We start from the raw sequence: 18,168 nt of genomic DNA, 5'->3' as shown, positions 1-18,168 counted from the left end.
AGGCCCCGGGTTAGCCCCCTTTCACGGGCGAGGGAGGGCCTCCTTTCCCTGAGGTCAGAGGGGCAAGGAAGTCACTGGAAATTTCTGCTGCCTCTCAGAACTGGCGGGTGTAACCGCCCCTCCCGCCCTAACGTTGGGAGGGGGCTGAGGTCCCAGGGGCCTCAGGTGGGCCTTCTAGAGACAGGAGTCCCTGCAGGCTGAGCTTCCTGGCCCCGTGTTCCAGTTCTTGGCTGTTCCCCGGGCCTCTCCCTTTTCCTGTTTTGACGCCGGCTCGGACAGGCCCGGAGACAGGAGCGTGAAGCCTTAATCCTCCAGGTGACAGCCCGGCTACCTGCTGACCTTTCCCCCCGCCGCGCCCTGCCCCCACCCCGCTCTACCTGGTGCACAGTGTGGGGACTCCAGACCCCGGGCACCCTGAGTGAGGAAGGGGTCCCACTGTGGGCTCTCAGTGGCCCCTCCAACTTCTTTCCAGAAGCAGGTGGGGCAGGGGGCCCCGTGGCCCGCCCTGAGTTCGGCTCTGGCTGCTGCAACACTCGTAAATCAGGGGCGAAGGGGGTGTCGGAAACGGGTCTGCGGAATGTCTGGATGGGGCGGGGAGGGGGTGAATGCTTAACTCTTGGAGGCACAGCGGGTGGGACAGAGGACCTGGTGGGAAGACACAGGACAGCGTGTGCTGCGGGACGTGGGGGTCATCCTGTGGTTACAGCAGCAGCAATGAAGAGGTGATTCTACCCCCTCCCCGCCTCGCCCCGGCCCTGCCCCGGCAGCGGGATAAATTGAGGGAGCGAGGCCTCCCCACCATCAGGACCCACCTGTCACTATGGGCACAGGACGTGTCCTGCTCTGCTCTCTGCTGCTCCTGTCGCTGCGGCTGGGCGTCACCGGGGGCCCTGGTGCTTGGGGGGCTCCGGTAACAGAGGAAGAGCTCCGAGGGACCCCAAGGCTGCAGCTGAGTAAGGACCCCCTGGACCCTGCATGACTCCCCGATTCCTTCCCGCCCAGACCCCACTAGCTGTCAGCTGCCCCTCTGTCCCCCGCAGGGGCCCGCCCGCGCCGAGCCCTGGCCAGCCCGTGCCAGCTGTGGAGCCTGTCCCTACCCGTGGCCGAGCTGGGCCTGGGCTACGCGTCGGAGGAGACGGTCGTCTTCCGTTACTGTGCAGGCAGCTGCCCCCGTGATGCGCGCACCCAGCACGGCCGGACGCTCGCCCGCCTGCGGGGCCAGGGCCGAGCCCACGGCGGGCCCTGCTGCCGGCCCACCCGCTACGCTGATGTGGCCTTTCTTGACGACCGCCACCGCTGGCAGTGGCTGCCCCAGCTCTCGGCGGCCGCCTGCAGCTGTGGCGCCTAAGGACGCCTGGCCTGGGGCCCCCCTGAGGCTCCTGGAGGAGCTCCGCTGACTTATTTATTGGAGACCAGAGGGGAGGTGGGCCGGGCAAGCAGCATAATAAAGGAACTGCCCCGCATGACTGTGTTCGGTGCATGATTGTGTCCAGCCCCAGTGCGCCTTGCCTGGGGCCACCTCAGCTCCCAGAGCGGGGAGGGGCCGGGGGCCGGGGGTTCCTGGGCTTCCCCAGTCCCGCTCAGCCCCTGCGAGCAGCCAGTGCAAGGAAGGCCAGTCTGTCCACACTCCAACTTTATTCACCAACACGGTGTCTCCGAGAAGCTGCGGGAAGAGCCGGGGGTTCAGCAGGCTGGGGGCGGCTGCCTCGGCTCCAGCCCTTCAGGGAGGGAGCGGCAGATCACAGAGATGCGTCGGCCCCGGGGAACCCGACGCGCCCCAAAAAAGGACTCTTCATCCCGAAGAATCTCATGGGAGAAGTCATAACGGGCTGAGCCCCTGCAAGAGAAAACAGGCTGTGGCTGGGTGGGGTGAGGGTGGCTCCACACCAGGTGGCCTGCCTGCCACAGGGGAATGCTCGTGTCTGCTGGGAGGGCTGAAAACGAGAAACGTGCTGGGTGGACATCTGAGGGGTTACTGGGCGGAATGGGGGCCCCTTGGCTGAGCAGTACCTAAGGATGTAGAGGGAGCCTGGCTCCAGCAAGAGTTCCAGCCACTCCCCTGGCTCCTGGGTGTGCACCAGCCGCATGATGCTGGGAGATAGTAGGGACAGACCAGCGATGGTGGCTCCGCAGAACTGGAAGAGGGGGCATGGCAGCCAGTCAACCTCTGGCCCCAATGGCCCATCCCCATCCAAGGCTCTGGCCTCTGCCCACCTTGATGCTGTCCACGTGCGGCTTGATGTAGCCCCGAGGTTCCAGGTCCAGCACATGCACTGCGGACAGCAGGGTCTGGCCAGGGCTAAAGGCGGCTGCTTGCACACGCTGCAGGATGGCCCGGCTTGCCTCGGACCAGCGTGACTTTTCTGTCTCTCGGAAACCGTGGATGGCCTGCACAGAGAGCTTCCGTCAAGCCAGCAAGCTCGCAGAGCGAACAGGGAAACTGAGGCACGGGGGGGGTAGGGCAGAGTGCAAAGAACTGGCTTTCCCAGTATGACCCTTGACACCACCCTCAACTTACCACCTTGGTCCTACCTACCCTAAGATCCTGGGTCTCAAACCCCAACCCCTGTCCTACTAGGCCCGGCCTCACTTCTCTGTACCCGCCTTCAGGTTCCAATTCAGTCCCAGAGTTAGTCCCCAGTGCTGGCCCCACCGAAACGTTCAATTTTGTTTGTCTCCGCCCACAACTCGATTCCCCTCGTCTTCTGTCTCCGCCCCCAGCCAATGACCCTCCCTCTTCTCGCTCCACACCTGCTTCGGCTCCTAACCTTGCTCCTGTCCCCCACACATCCTAGACTTCCAGGTCAGGGATCCAGCTATGGCCGAGCCCTCATCTCCGCCCGCAAAGGCCCTGGGCATCAAGACCCCGTCCCCAACCGTACCCCGCTACAAACCAGCGCTCCACCCCCGTGCCTACCTCTAACGCCGCAGGCCCCGCCCCCGTCGTAGCTCCGCCCCGCGCGGCATCCCAGGCCCCGCCCCCAGCGCTGCCGGCCTCACCGCGTCCCAGTGATCGTATTCGTAGCGGCGGCGGCGCAGCTCGGGCTCCAGCTCACGGCTCAGCGTCTCCTCCTCGGCCGCGCTTAGGAAACCCGGCCGGACCACGGCCGCGTCCCGAAGGCGGCTCAGTACGGCCGGGCTCGATCCCCGCACCCAGCCGGGTACCGGCAGCGTCCCCAGCGCCAGCCGTCCACTCCCGGCCATAACCCCGGGGCCGGGTCGTGGAAGCTGTCGGAGTCAGGGCTACGCCCCCGCCCCGGAGCCATTGGCTGTGGCCGCACCGAGTCCCTTCAATGATTGGCCTTCCCCAGAGCCCGCCCCCGGCCAAGGTTACTGGCTGTTGCTCTGTTCGCCCTCTCAAGCTATTGGCTCCCCAGAGAACCCGCCTCCTCTCCCGCGCTGTGGGCGCAGTGGGCGCCGTAGATGGAGGCGGCCGGGGGGCGGGGCTCAACGGCGGAAGCCGCCTAGGGCGTGACGTCAGGGGCTGTAGGAGGATTTGTTCAGGGCCCGGGTTGTGGGGTCGGCCAGGACTTGAGATTGAGGGAAAAGTCCGCTGAGATGAAGAAGTCAGGGGCACGGGGTTGAGGGGAGTGACATCAAGGCCATGATGTCAAGGTAGAGGTTGGGGTCAAAGTTTGAAGCCAAGCATCACCCGTTCCCCCTCTCGTCTGCATCATCCCTACCCGTGTACAAACGGGCTGGCTCCCACCTTATAAGTAAAAAGCAAACCCAAAAACCCTCCGCTTGCTTTAAGGGTAGGATTGACATAGCACCACTTTGCAGCCTTTACTGGATATTTAGTGGATCTAGACACGGATTGTCATCGGCCCCTAACGTCACAAAATGAGGCACCACGATACTTTGGGGGCCTCCTGATGGACGGACACACCTCCACTTAAGAGGCCATTTGCCAGAAAGCGGAACCTGAACCCGATCAGACTTCTCTAGGTTTATACGTCAAGTCACAGGAAATATCAAGGACAGACAGAGGTCACAGCCGGTCCTGATCCCATCATCAAAATTCAGATGGGAAGTCCACAAGACCAACGGCTGAATTTCAAGGAAAGAGAAGGAAAAGAGGGAGAGATTGAGAGAGAGATGCAGGAGAAAACCCGCAGTTAAAAGAGGCTTCAGGGAGCATCAGTCAGTTGCAAGGTATGCACCTTACCTGGAGGCTGACTCGAACAAACTAATAACCTAGAGGCAACTGGGGAGATTTGCACACTGGTTGGATTTGGGATGATTTTGGTTTTTGGGGGGATGGGGGTTTGCAAACTGCATTTTGGTGGCCTTTTTAAAGATTTATCTTTTTAGAAATGCATGTTGAAATATTGACCCCAGGATCCCTCCAGGGACAGCCACACGTTCTCTGCTCTCCTTACACAATGGCATTTCTTGAGAAACGGGTCGAGCTCCCATGTCTTCCCGCCCCTCCCCTCTGGGTGCATGCCAGGCTGGCTTTCGGCCCCTACAACCCTGAACGTGGGGCTCCCGCTCATGCCGTCAGTGACTTCCGCTGTGCCAGATCCAGCAGCCGGTTCTCAGGCTGACTGCTACTTTATTGACATACCCAGTGATGTCTTGTCCATTTTCATTCTCAACCCTGACCCCAGATTTATCCATCCCCCCCGGATGTCTGAGGCACATCAAGCACCAGAAGTAATATGTGTCCAAACTGGACTCCTGCTCCCACACCTGCGCCTTCTGGCAGCCTTTCCACTCGTCAGCTCTGCCTTTAAAACCTGGCTAGAATCCGACCTCTCCTGGCCACCCAGCTGGGGCCGCCAGCTTTCATCTGATTATTCCAAGTCTCTGAATTCATCTCCCGGTTTCCACGCTGGCTGCACTCCTCCCAGTACTCCATGGGAACCATAGTGCCCCTGCTTTTTCTTTCTTCTCAGAACCCTTCATGGCTCATGTCCCTCTTTGCTCTGATCCACCAGGCCTTCTAAGCTCTGTCCTCCTTCCTTTCTGTTCACATCTCTGCCTTGTCCCCCCACCACCTCACTTCAGCCACGAGCCTCCTCGGGGGCCCCTCCCACATGGTAGTCACAGTCCTGCCACAGGGCCTTTGCACTTGCTATGCCTGCTGCCTGGACTGCTCTGTCCTTCTCTTACTTTAAACCTTGTTCAAGGATCACTTTCTCACCAAGGCCTTCACTGGCCACCCCACTGAAAGCTGTAACTCTCTTTCTCTTACACACACACACACTCTGCATACCTCTTTCCCTGGTTTTTAAAAAAATTGTCTACCACCACAAGAGTAAGTTCTTTGAAGACAGGGAATTTTGTTTGCCTCAGGATATGTCGTGGCCTCTAGAACAGTGCCTGAAATATCCTTTTTGCTCAGTAGGGTTTGCTGCAGTTAGGGCTTGGGAGGTCAGAGCCTCGGGCTGGGGTGAAGGCAGACGAGGCATCGTGCAGGGCACAGGCGTGCGTGCCAGGGTGGAGCAGGCAGGGAAGGTGCCACAGACGGGGCTCAAAGACTACAAAGATTTAATTGAAAATCACAGTGTCTCATTCAAGATACCTGCCCTGAGGGGCAGCCCCAAACCCAGAGTTTCTCCCGGGGCCCTTGCAGGCTCAGCAGCGAGAGGTGGGCAGGGCTGCAGCTCCAGCTTCTGACTGGCGCCTGGCCTCCCCCGACTCTCCTCTGGAGGGTGAGGTCTGGCTCTCAGATGCTGGCAGGGGCGGGCTCTGCTGCCGTCGCCGCCCCCACAGGCTCCTTCTGCACCAGCTCGGGCTCATCCTCACCGTCCTGGGGAGGGTGCACCAGAACCTTGTCCAAGATGCCAAACTCCTGGGCCTCCATGGGGCTCATGTAGCGGTCCCTCTCCATGGCCGACTCTGCCAGGGGAAGCAAGAAGCAGGGTGGGTGAGGTTAAAGCCGGGGAGACCTGGGGCCAGGTCGGGGGCCCTGTTCTGTCCCTTCTTCGCCAGGTGACCTTGCCTTTCCCCTCTTGGTACCCCAGTTTCCCCATTGGTAAAATATCCATTCCATTTTTCTTTTTTTATGGTTCCTGATGTCTAATACACATCCAGATGGCAAGTGGACAGTGTGAATTTCACATACCCACATGGCCAGCACCCAGACTGAGACTGAGTCCCGGATCCCCAGCTGCCCCTGGGGGGAGCCTCCTTCCAGTCACTGACTCCTCTGGCCCAACAGTAACCGCTAGCCTAATGGTGGCGTGACGGCAGAAATAAGTGTGCTTCTTTTTGTTTTTAAATATGTGGAATCAGCGTATTTACTCCTTTTTCCTGCTTGGCACTCTGTGTCCGAGATTCAGCCCGGCTGCCGCGTGTCCCCATGGCCGGGTCTCTGTCGTTGCCCTGTGGGACTCCACGGCGTAAATTAAGCTCGGATGCACTTGCCCTGCTGTTGGGCATGGGGGTGTCTCCCGGCGTGGGGCTCCCGCACACAGGCCGTCAGGACGGCAGTCGGCACGCCCATCCGCAGCTTTGGTGGACATAAGCACCCACATCCGGTTGCATGCAGAGTGGGAGAACCGGAGCGTCTGGAGCCTTCTGAGCCCGAGCAGGGGGGTGTCAGACGGCTTTCCTCTTCGCTCCCGCCCGCTGCGGGTGAGTGTTCCAGTTCCACATTCTCACTGGTGCCGGGAGTCGGGTTTTGGATGTTACCTCTTCCCCGGGGCCTTAGCTGGCCTTTCCCTCGACTAATGATGCTCTTTTGCAAGAAACAGATGCGCGAGGGGTGCTTGGGTGGCAGTCGGTGAAGCGTCCAACTCTTGGTTTCAGCTCTGGTCGTGATCTCAGGGTCGTGGGATGGAGCCCCTGTGTCGGGCTCCACGGTCAGTGTGAGTCGCTCCCTCTCCCTCTGCCCCTCCCCCCTTGTACTCTGGAAAAGAAATAAATCGGGGCGCCTGGGTGGCTCAGTCGTTAAGCGGCTGCCTTTGGCTCAGGTCAGGATCCGGACTCAGGCATCAGGGTCCCTGCTCAGCTGAGAGCCTGCTTCTCCCTCTCCCTCTCCCTCTGCCTATAGCTCTGCTCTCTCTCTGTCAAATAAATAAATAAATAAATAGATCTTAAAAAAAAAAAGGTAAAAAAAATCTTAAAATATATATATGTTACGTGTGTGTGTCTCTGTGTGTATATATATGGGCAATTTTACTTATTTATTTAATTTTGAGTTATCTCCACGCCCAACATGGGGCTTGAACTCCTGACACTGAGACCAACAGTCACGTCTCTCCCGACGGAGCCAGCCAGGCGCCCCTAATGATGGCATTTTAAAATATCGTCACTAAAGATGATGAGCATCTTTTCTTGTTTCTTGGCCATCTGGAATATTCTTTATTGAGGACCGCGTTCAAACCTCTGACCCATTTTAAGCGAGTTCTTATGAAGATTCTGCAAACTGGTCTTTTTAAAGTGCTTAGGACAGGGGATTTCCACTGGGGGTTGGGGACACTGGGTGACCTCTGGGAGCAGCTTTGGTCCTCACAAACGGAAGGTGCTACGGACATCCAGTGGCCAGGGATGTGGCTCCACGTCCCACAGCGGCCAGGACAGAGGATGGTCCAGGCCTGAGGGTCAGCGGTGCCAGGGTCGAGAGGCCCTGGCTTGGCACGAGGCCTGCCACACGTGTGCGCGTTGGTTAAAATAAAGGAGGGCAGGGGGCGCCCGGGGCGGGGCACTCACCGATCACCTGCAGGCTCTGTCTGGTGTGCTTGGCGTAGATGCCGTAGAGCTGCTTCTTGAGTTTCATGATCTCCTCTGCCTGGATGGCGATGTCTGTGGCTTGGCCCTGAGAGTAGGAGGGGGAAGGTCACAGTGAGCGTCAGCCACTTGCAGGGAGGCTGGAGAGGGCGTTCAGACCGGCAGAGCGGTGCTTTTCGAGGCCCACACACCCTGCGGCATCTTTGCCCCTACCAGGAAGGCTTCCTGTATTTTTTTTTTAAAGATTTTATTTATTCCTTTTAGAGAGAGAGAGATGGGGTGAGGGACAGGGGGAGACGGAGAAGCAGACTCCCCACTGAGCAGGGAGCCCCATGCGATGTGGGGCTCGATCCCGTGACCCCGAGACTATGGCCTGAGCCAAAATCAAGAGTCCGATGCTTAGCTGACTGAGGCACCCAGGCGGAAAGCTTCCGGTATTAACTATATTTTCTGCACGTGGAGCCTCGCCCCTCCCAGGGCAAGCGGATTCTGGGAGCGAGCGGACAGCTCCAGCTCCGCCATGAGTTTTTGCAGTCAAACCAGCTGATCCCAAACGCGCCCCCCTCCTCCGTGGGGCACGCATACTCAGGGCCACTGTCCCCTGCCCCCTTCCCCCAGGGTCCGGGCCAGACCACGCACGAGGCCATCCCCTATCCCCCAGAGCCCGCTGAGATAATTCAGACTAGCCCGTCCCGAGCCCTGAGGGCCCTGCCTCACTGTTCCTTCCTGCAGAAACCACAGTAAAATCCCTATCCACCCCCCACCCCTGCTCTGTGCCTCCTGAGTGACCCTGGTGCTTCCCATGTGGGCAAACGTGACGGGGCAAGCCCCCCGCCCACCCCGCCTGGGGAACTGTGAGTAACAGATGGTCTTTCCAGTGGCAGTCCTTTCCTGATCCGCTGGCCTCACCGTACCTGACATCATTGTGAAACCTACACTTGTCAACGCTGACACTCGCCCGTGACTTCCACCCAGTTGGTCCTTCTGTCCAGACGCCACCCACCCCCATCCCAAAGCAGCCTGCGTGGGCCCGGCACTCACCCGGGCACCCCCGGAGGGCTGGTGGATCATGATGCGGGAGTTGGGGAGCGAGTGGCGCATGCCCGGGGTGCCGGCAGCCAGAAGCAGGGAGCCCATGCTGGCGGCCTGGCCCACACACCATGTGCAGATGGGGTTCAGGATGTACTGCATCGTGTCGTAGATGGCCAGGCCCGACGTCACCAAGCCGCCTGCGGGTGGGGTGGAGTGAGCAGCGGGAGTGAGGGGCTTGTGCCGGCTCCTCCCCCAAGCCTTCCCCAAGTGTGGCCCCGGCCTTGGGGGGGCTTGTGTAGAGGCAGCCCTTTAAAGCCCACGTCACAAACGGGAATACTTCCGAGGGCAGGGAGGCGACAGCAACGGGTGACACGAACTAAATGGGGGAGAGGAGAGCACATGCTCCAGAGCGAGCTGACCCTTACCACCCATGTACACAGGCCCCCGGGGGGACCAGATCTGTCAGAGTTGCAAGGGAAGGTAGAAAGCGGGGAGAGTGGTGGCCGAGAGGGACACTCTGGAGTCGGCGTGTCCTGGCAGTGTGGTCTGGGTGACCTTGGGCAAGTTACCCAGACTGCCAGCCACAGCGTCTCCTTGCAGACGGGGGATCACTGAACCGGACCAACCACAGGCCGCTGCCGCGAGGACCAGATGAGTTCAATGCCTACGGAACGCTTCAAGGACGGGGCTCAGTTGGCGCTCGGTGGAGACGAGCTCTTCTCTTTTGGGAGGGGCTTGGTGCTGGTGGTGGCAGCTACCGATTTTAAAATACGCGGACCACCAGGTCAGGCTGGTAAAATGCCACATGTGCGATCCGAGGCAGGCTTGGCTGCCAGTTTGGGAACCTGGACTTAAAAGCAAGGACCGGGCAACTTTTGGAGGTTCCGAGATAGTTTTGGGACTCTGAAGGAAGCTCAGCACCCTTTCTTCCTCCAGAGGGAGAATGTTCCTGATGGAAGTGGTGGTGCTGGTGGCGGGGGGGGTCTGCCCCCTGAGTCACCTGGAGTGACCCAGGAATCGGCCCTGGCCCCCCGGGGGGATGGCTCTGCTCACCCGGACTGTTGATGTACATGTGGATGGGCTTCTTGTTGCTCTCGGACTGCAGGAACAGCAGCTGCGCAATAACCAGGCTGGCCACGCTGTCGTCGATCTGCAAGCAAGCGGGGAGGGTGGGTGCGCCCAGCTGGAGGGCAAGGAGCAGGCTAACCCAAGCAACTCTGAGGTCGAGAACGGGGATGGGTGTAAGAGCCCAAGGAAGACGGTTGGGGAGAACTCAGCACCAGGGAGCGGAGATGGTGAGGGGCGGTAGGGCCCCAGGGGGTTGGGGCACTGGAAGTGGGGGGAGTCAGTGGGCTCAGGGCAAGGAAGGGAAGGGGTCAGGAGGGTCAGACTGGGGCGGGGGGGGGGGGGGGTAGGGGGGATGGGGATCACTGGTGAGGGAAGGAGTCAGAGATCAGGTAGGGAAAAGCAGAGGGGCTGAAGGACTGGGGTGGGGGATTGGGGCCAGAAGAGGGGGTTGAAAGCTCCTGTGCCCAGGAAGCGGGGTGTCAGACTGGGACCAGGGCGGAGCCTTGGTGGGAGGTCAAGAGGTCAAGGGGGTTCGCGGAGGAGGAAGGGCGCATGGGGTCTGGGCAGGCGCAGAGGACAATCCCGGCAGGGCACTCACTGGACCCATGACACACACGATACGCTCCCGCAGCAGCCGCGAGTAGATGTCATAGGCGCGCTCGCCGCGACCCTGTGGGAGAAAGATGGCGGTGGGGGTCAGAGGCCGGCAGTGCCCGCGGCCCGGAGACCCCCGACTCCCACGCCGGGCCGAGTTCCCGCGGCCGCTGTACCGTCTGCTCCACCACGATGGGAATGAGCGGGAGAGCCCGGGCCGCCGTCGCATGCAGGCTCCGTTGCAGGGCCAGGCCGGTCTTGGGCGTCCGCCGCGGGGGGAACCGGGCGGCGAGGCGAGGTCCCAGCACCGGGAACCTACCTGCCGCCACCCGGGCCCCCCCAACCAATATTCCGGGCCACATCCCGCCGCAGTCCGTCCCGGCTTCCGTCCGATGGCGGAACTACAACTCCCGGCGTGCGTTGCGTCTAGGGCGCATGCTCACCGGCCGCCCACGTCCGGGGAGTGGGACCGGCGTGCTTAGGGGCGGGGCGAGGGTGGAGCGGAGCCTGAAGGGGAAGGAGGCGGAGGACCCTCCATGAGCCCAGTTCTAGTCCCCTTCCCAGTGAGTGAGTTATTCCTTAACTTAAAGATCAGCCTCAGGGGCGCCTGGCTGGCTGAGTCTGTGGAGCATGCGACTGCATCTGGGGTTCGTGAGTTCAAGCCCCACGTTGGGCTAAAGCTTACTTTAAAAAAAATTATAATAATAAATAAATAAAAATAATTTCCTTTGTGTCCACTGGGCCCCCGGCCTAGCCAAGCTTCCAGCGTGGTGGGGCTAACTCCTACCGAGACCTTTCCATTTATCTATGGACCCCGGGCTGTGGGAGCCCAAGGATGGGTGTTGCAGACTCTGCGTGGGAGATTTGTGTGGAAAGGTTTCCAAGGAGGAGTGAGTATTGGAGCTGGGTTTTGAAGGATGGATAGGAGTTTGTTAGGTGGGGAAAGACATTCCTGGCAGGAGAAGAACGGGCAAAGGGATGGAAATAGGAAGGCTTCTGGTAAGGTTTGAAACCTCTCTTTCCCCCCAAATCAGCTCAAATGCCGCTTCCTCGTCCTCCTCCTCCTTCTTCTTCTGTTTAAAGGTTTTATTTATTTATTTGACAGAGAGATCACAGCAGGCAGAGAGGCAGGCAGGGGGCCGGGGGAAGCAGGCTCCCCACTGAGCAGAGAGCCCAATACAGGACTCAGTCCCAGGACCCTGAGATCATGACCTGAGCCGAAGGCAGAGGCTTAACCCATTGAGCCACCCACGCACCCCCAAATGCAACCTTCTTACAGAAGTCCTCAGAGCCTAGAACAAGGGGTGATAAGGGAGGAAGGTTAAGAGCTGAGAGCTTTAGAGGCAGCTGCCCCACCTGCCAGACTGGCTCAACCCAGGACGTGCTGTGTGATCTTAGGCACGTTGTTTAACCCCCTCTGAGCCAGAAGTTTCTCATCTGGGAGATAGCAATGATCACACCAATCTCACAGGGACGGATTTAAAGAGACCTGCCTCGGAAGCAGCATACTGAAGTCCTCCGAGTTCAGATTTGGGCCCCATTACTTACTAGCCATGTGTCCCTGAGCCTCCGTGTTCCATCTGTAAATAGGGATAATGATAACATACACCCTAGGGCTGCTGTAAGGCCCTCGGAATGGGGCCCGGAACATAGTAAATGCTCAGTTTGCATTCACTATTGATGGGTTTTAATTATTGATTGTGTTATCCGGGAACCTCAGCCGTCCAAGAAGTCCTCCCTTAGGAGGGTCCTTTTGAGGTGGGTTTTGACAGATAGATAGGAGTTCACCAGGCAGGCAGACAGAGCCTAAATGCTGGGCCCTAGCATTGATGCTGGGTGCCCTAGGTAAGGGTAGTTTTTGTACCCTCTGTGTTCACAGCGTATCCCAGTCTGATGGAGAGAGAGAACAGGACACGGACACTTATGCCTTATGGAAGCAGGGCAGGACTGAGAGGGCAGGACTGAGAAAAAGACCTGAAAGTGGAAGAGCTTGGAGGAGGCCCCAGAGGCACCCCTGAAAGAAGGCCTAGATCTAGGCATCACTGACAGGGGGTGGCGGTCGGGGGGAGCCAGTGTTTGGGCCCGGGGTGTGGCACTCCCCGGTGGGGACTGTGGACGTAGGTGGGCAGCATGGGCTGTCCCAGTTTCTGCTGTGAGTCAGGTGGGTGGCCCTGCCCGGCTGGTTCCGCTAGGTCCCGCCCTGCCCTGGGGAGAAGGGTGGGCCGTCCCCGCAGTCCCTCCCCCCACACCCCCACACCCCCTGACCTCACTGCTTCCCTTTGTTCACCCGCTCTGCCTGTCCATCGTTCAGCCACTTTTCACCTCCTCCGTGGGCAACAGCCCCTGTGTGTTCCAGCTGCTCCGCGGGTCCTGGAGTCACTTCTCCCTTCAGCAACCAGAGAAAGCTCGCCGTAACCCTCCCCTGCCTAAAGCCCTCCGCTTGGCTCCCCGTCACCCACGCTGACCTCCTCTGTCACCTGCTTCCACCCTCCCTTCCCCACTTGGCTCCAGCGGTGACCCGGGCCAGCTTTCCGTTCCTCAAACAGACCAAGCCCCGTCCAGGCACCTGGGCTTTGCATGGGTCCTCTTCCTGAATCTAGCTCCTTCCCAACACATCAGTCTCCCTATCTTCTCTTCCTTCCTATCTTCTCTTTAGTAAAGAAGCCTTCCCTGGTTCGCCTTGCTGATACCCCAGGTCCACTCTGGAACCCCTGCCTTCTTTAAACGGCTGTCCATTTAGTGACACCCATTCATTCTGTCTTCTTTATCCCCTGTGGCATGGGAGCTCCTGGAAGCCGGAGGTCGGAATCAGTTCTGTGGTCCTCGGGACAGCATTCGTCCGGCCTTTTAGATTAGGACTCACAGGAGAGAGACATCTTAGATAGTGTCCGAGGACACAAAAATACAAACGTTTCGTGAAATATTTATCCTGACGTTGGGCAGTGCCTTCTGATGTTTTCTAGTCTTTTCCTCTTCTGTTCCATTTACAGTGGGGTTTCTCTTGGGACCTTGGGCATTGGGCATTGGGACCACGGGCATTCTACGATGGGTAATTCGTTGTTTGGGGAAGGCCACCCTGGGCCCCTCACTAGATGACAGTATCAGTCCCCCATCACAACAGTCAAAGATGTCTCATTGCCGAGTCTCCTCCTGGTGGGGGCGGGGAGCGGGGAGAATCGATCGCAGTTGAAAACCACTGATTTAATCAAAGTTATGGGGCACCTGGCTGCCTTGGCGGGTTAAGCATCCAACTCTCAGTTTTGACTCAGGTCACAATCTCAGGTTTGTGAGATCGAGCCCCGTGTTGGGCTCCTCACTCAGCAGGGAGTCTGCTTTCCCTCTCTCTGTCTTCCTCCACAACCCCCTCTCAAATAAATAAATAATTCTTAAAAATAAATAAAGTGGATAGTGACCTGAAATGGAAAAAATTTGGGGGCGCCGGGGTGGCTCAGCCGGTTAAGCATCTGTGTTCAGCTCAGGTCATGATCCCAGGGTCCTGGGATCAAGTCCCTCACAGGGTTCCCTGCTCAGTGGGGAGTCTGCTTCTCCTCTTCCCCTTGCCCTGCTCATGCTCTCTTTCTCTCTCAAAAATAACTTTTAAAAAAATTTTAAAAATTATCAAGTATTGGTATTGTGGAATATCACTGGTTTTTACTTTTTTTAAGATTTTATTTATTTATTTGACAGAGAGAGGGAGAGCACAAGCAGAGGGAGCAGCAGGGAGAGGGAGAAGCGGGCTCCTGACTGAGCAGGGAGCCCGATGTGGGACTTGATCCCAGGACTCTGGGATCATGACTGAGCTGAAGGCAGACGCTTAACTGACTGAACCACCCAGGCGTCCCTTACTGCTGTTTCCTGATTGCCTGTTCTGATTAGGTGTGATGGGACAGAGGCTAACCCCATGTCAGTGACTTAGATAAGATAAGAATGTCTTTCTCTCCAAATAACAGTCAGGAGGGTGGCACCCAGGGTGGGCAGGCTGGCTCTCTACCATGAAGTCTCCAGAGACCTTCTCCTTCTGGCTCATACCTTGGCCATTTCGAGGGTCTCCAGAATCCAAAATGGGATTCACCTGGTACATTTCCCTTCCAAGAAGCTGGATGGAGATAGAGAGGGAAGAAGAGCCAAAGGGCGCATGCCAGCTAGTCTTGAAGGAAGGCTGCTCTGCTTTTTTGGGGCCACATAACATTCCCTGACGTATCTATGGATGTATATAGATCGTATACGTGTATATGTTAAATATATATATGTATTTAATCAGTTCTTTGTTGACGGATGTCTTCATTGTGATGAAATTTTCTTCTCTTATCAGGTTTGTATTTTTTTTTTTTTTTAGATTTTATTTATTTGCTTGAGAGAGAGAGAGAGAGAAGGAGAGCAAGCTCGAGCAGGGGAGAAGGGCAAAGGGAGAGGGAGAAGCAGGCTCCCTGTTGAGCAGGGCGCCCAATGTGGGGCTGGATCCCAGGACCCTAGGATTATGACTTGAGCCAAAGGCAGATGCTTAACTGACTGAGCCACCCAGGCACCCCCAGATTTGTGTTTTAAGGAGATTCCCTGCCTTGGAGAGCGCTTGGCCTCAGTCCAGTACCCTTGTCTTTATCCACACCCCCTTGATAATCTCCTCTGGTCTCTTGGCCTTCAATACCTGTGTATCTGATGCTTCCCAGGTTGGTGTTGCCCACCAAGATATCTCTCCAAAGCTCCAGACCTCCCTCCCTCTCTTCTCCCCTGGGATGTCTAATTAGATACCAGAATGAACTTTTTTTTTTTTTAAAGATTTTATTTATTTACTTGACAGACAGAGATCACAAGTAGGCAGAGAGGCAGGCAGAGAGAGAGGAAGGGAAGCAGGCTCCGTGCTGAGCAGAGAGACGGATGTGGGGCTCCAACCCAGGACCTTGGGATCATGACCCGAGCCGAAGACAGAGGCTTTAACCCACTGAGCCACCCAGGCGCCCCCAGAATGAACGTGTTTGAGGGGAATTACTGACCTTCTCTCCCACCCCAAAGCATTGCTCTTTCCATCCTTCCATTTGCTCATACTAAAAAAGAAAAACAAACTTGGAGTCATGCTTCATTTCTCCTTCTTTGTGGCACCAAATTATGTTGGCTAATCCAGCAGGCTCAACCCTGCAAGTATACCCGGAGCTCAGCGTCTTCTCGCACTCGCCAGTGCGGGCTGCCTCCCCGGCGTGAGCCACCATCACTCCTGCCTGGACAGCTGGAGTCACCCCTTCCCATTTACCCCAGCTTCCACCCCTGCCCCTTTGTAAACTGTTCTCCCTGCAGTGGCCAGAGGAATCCTTTTAAAACGTACTTGAGCTCATGTCATCCTCCTTAGAACCCTCCTGTGTCTCCCTGACACACTCAACTCAAAGTCCTAATAATAGTCCACAGAATGGTAGATGCCCTCTCCTGCCCCATGCCTGTCGGGCTTCACCACTTCCTTCTCTCTCCGCCTTGCTCACTCCGCTGTAGCCACCCCAGTCTCCTCACTCTTCCTTCCCCCTTTTTTTTTTTTAGATTTTTAAAATTTATTTATTTGACAGACAGATCACAAGTAGGCAGAGGCAGGTGGAGGGGGGAGGGAAGCAGGCTCCCTGCTGAGCAGAGAGCCCGATGCGGGGCTCGATCCCAGGACCCCGGGATTGTGACCTGAGCCGAAGGTAGAAGCTTTAACCCACTGAGCCACCCAAGCGCCCCTCCTCACTCTTCCTTTCACTCACATACTAGCCTCAGGGCCTTTGCACTGGCTGTGCTCTCTGCCTGGAATGCTCTTCTCTCACATATCCCCATGGCTCCCTCCTCATCTCCATGACGTCCATGCTCATTGTCATCTTCTGATACCCCTATTTAAAACTGAAGCTCACCCTCATCTCCCAGCGCACCTTATCCCTTTTCTCTGCTTCGTTTTTCGGAGACGTAATTTATTAGCATAGCCCCTCCCTACTCAGAGTGTGCTTCGTGGACCAGCAGCAGCAGCACCTGGATCTTATTAAAAATGCAGACTCTTAGGGGTGCCTGGCTGGCTCAGCTGGTAGAGCATGAAATTCTTGATCTCGGGATTGTGAGTTCGAACAGTGTTTGGCACGTAGTAGGTTCCTGGTAAACATTTATTGAATTAATGTCCAATTCCCTGAATGAATGTCGAATGGGTAGAGAATAGGTTGTATGAGGCAATGATGCAGGCAAAGGAGCCGGTCAGGGCTGTTGGTTGAAAGCAATAGAAACTATCTTCAGCAGAGAGAAAATCTTATAGATACAAGAAATTTCGAGCATGGGTGGCAGTCTGGAATATCCACTTGGAAAAAATAGGCAGAAGGTTCCAGAGACTGAGGATTAGGGACAATTTTTCTTGAAGGTCACAGCTGCCCCTGGACAGCACTGCCACCATGGTGGACACAGCTACAGGCAAGGAACTGCCCACTCCCAAAGAAATGATTACATGTTGGAAAGTAAAACAAACAAGTAAACAAACCAATAAGATAAAAAGATATGACACGTGTCTTCTAAAAAAGGAGATCAGAGACAGGGTAAATGTAGTCATTCAGAAGAGAAATGTGGTGGCAGCTTGTGGGAGACAGAGTGTAGAGGAGATGGACTTGTGAAAGGAGTAGGAGGCAGAAGAGACATAGCTTGCAGACTGCAGAATAAATTGTTTTCTAAAAGTCATGCTTCTCCTTTGTAGCAGCTATCCACAGAACAAACGACCCCATAATCTAGGGGCATAAAACAAAAACAAGAGCATTAAACATTATCAGTCTGCCATTTCCGTGGGTCAGGAACCTAGGGGAGCTGAGCTAGGTGTTGTGACTTGGTTGTTGTGACTTTCATAAAGGTGGAGTCAGATGTCAGCCAGAGCTGTCGTCCTATCCAAAGGCTTCACTAGAGTTGAAAGATTTGCTTCTGAGATTGCTCACATGGCCAGCAAGTTGGGTCCTGGACAAGCTGGGTGTCCAGCAGTTGTCAGGAAGCTTCAGTTCTTCCCCATGTGGACCTTTTGATTAATTGAGTCTCCTAACAACATGGCGGCTGGCTTTCTTCCTGAGCAAATGACCCAAGAGAGCAAAGTGGAAGCTATAATAGCTTATACAGCGTAGCTTTGGCTGTCACACATTGTCACTTCCACATTATTCTAATGGTCACACATGATTCAGTGAGGGGCAGGGGACTCTGCAAGGGCATGATACCAAGAGGTGAGCATCACTGGAGGGCGGTCATCCCACCCTTCTACTCAGGGACTACATTTCCCAGCATTCCTTGCATCGGAGGAGCCATATGATGAGTTTTCATTAATGGACTCTGCAAGGAGATGGTATATGACACTTCTAAGCCAAGGAGCTTAAGAAACAGGTGTGACTTCACTCTCATTCTGCTTCCACCGGCCTTTGCAGCCGAATGCAGTCGCCTGATTAGGGTGGTGGGACCATAGAAGGAACCTAGGAGGGGAACCACCTGCCATCTAAGAACACTCCCTTTGGGGTTTGGATGAGTGAACAACAAACTTGCGTCATATTTGAGTCATTAAACATCTTAAGATTTATGCATTGCTGCAACTAGTATTACCTAATTCAGGAATGGATTGCCTATGAATGACTGAATTCAATTTTATTGTTGAATAAGGTTCATAGGTTCTGGCTGGAGCCATTGGGTGTATAAAGGTGCCTTTTACTGAGATGGAGGCTTAGGTTCGGGAGAAGATAATGACCCAGTTTAGGACAAAGTTTCTCTACTTTGGCACTACTAACATTTGGGGTTGGAGAGTTCTGTGTTGTCTGGGGTCACCCTGGGCAA

The 18,168-nt window shown here is 56.4% G+C and overlaps 3 protein-coding genes across 3 annotated transcripts; 1 reads left to right on the top strand and 2 right to left on the bottom strand.

Moving 5' to 3' along the window:
- Positions 1-820: 820 nt before the first annotated feature.
- Positions 821-1,463, top strand: PSPN (persephin). The gene is made up of 2 exons (XM_045991541.1): positions 821-953; positions 1,041-1,463. Exons 1-2 carry the CDS (start codon positions 821-823, stop codon positions 1,346-1,348), a joined length of 441 nt encoding a protein of 146 aa, XP_045847497.1. The 3' UTR covers positions 1,349-1,463.
- Positions 1,464-1,618: 155 nt separating this feature from the next.
- ALKBH7 (alkB homolog 7) lies at positions 1,619-3,241 on the bottom strand. Its single transcript, XM_045991540.1, has 4 exons — positions 3,001-3,241; positions 2,215-2,388; positions 2,011-2,135; positions 1,619-1,837 (listed from the first exon to the last, which is right to left on the bottom strand). Exons 1-4 carry the CDS (start codon positions 3,202-3,204, stop codon positions 1,684-1,686), a joined length of 657 nt encoding a protein of 218 aa, XP_045847496.1. The 5' UTR covers positions 3,205-3,241; the 3' UTR covers positions 1,619-1,683.
- A 2,238-nt stretch (positions 3,242-5,479) lies between these two features.
- LOC123932030 (caseinolytic mitochondrial matrix peptidase proteolytic subunit) lies at positions 5,480-10,776 on the bottom strand. The gene is made up of 6 exons (XM_045989659.1): positions 10,551-10,776; positions 10,379-10,450; positions 9,766-9,862; positions 8,722-8,909; positions 7,663-7,768; positions 5,480-5,847 (listed from the first exon to the last, which is right to left on the bottom strand). The coding sequence occupies exons 1-6, from the start codon at positions 10,734-10,736 to the stop codon at positions 5,675-5,677; spliced, it is 822 nt and encodes a 273-aa protein (XP_045845615.1). The 5' UTR covers positions 10,737-10,776; the 3' UTR covers positions 5,480-5,674.
- Positions 10,777-18,168: the final 7,392 nt, after the last annotated feature.

The sequence above is a fragment of the Meles meles genome, chromosome 20, assembly GCF_922984935.1.
Source record: "Meles meles chromosome 20, mMelMel3.1 paternal haplotype, whole genome shotgun sequence".
NCBI lineage: Eukaryota > Metazoa > Chordata > Mammalia > Carnivora > Mustelidae > Meles > Meles meles.
Note: the sequence above shows the minus strand (reverse complement) of the source record. Positions and strands in the feature narration are given on the sequence as shown.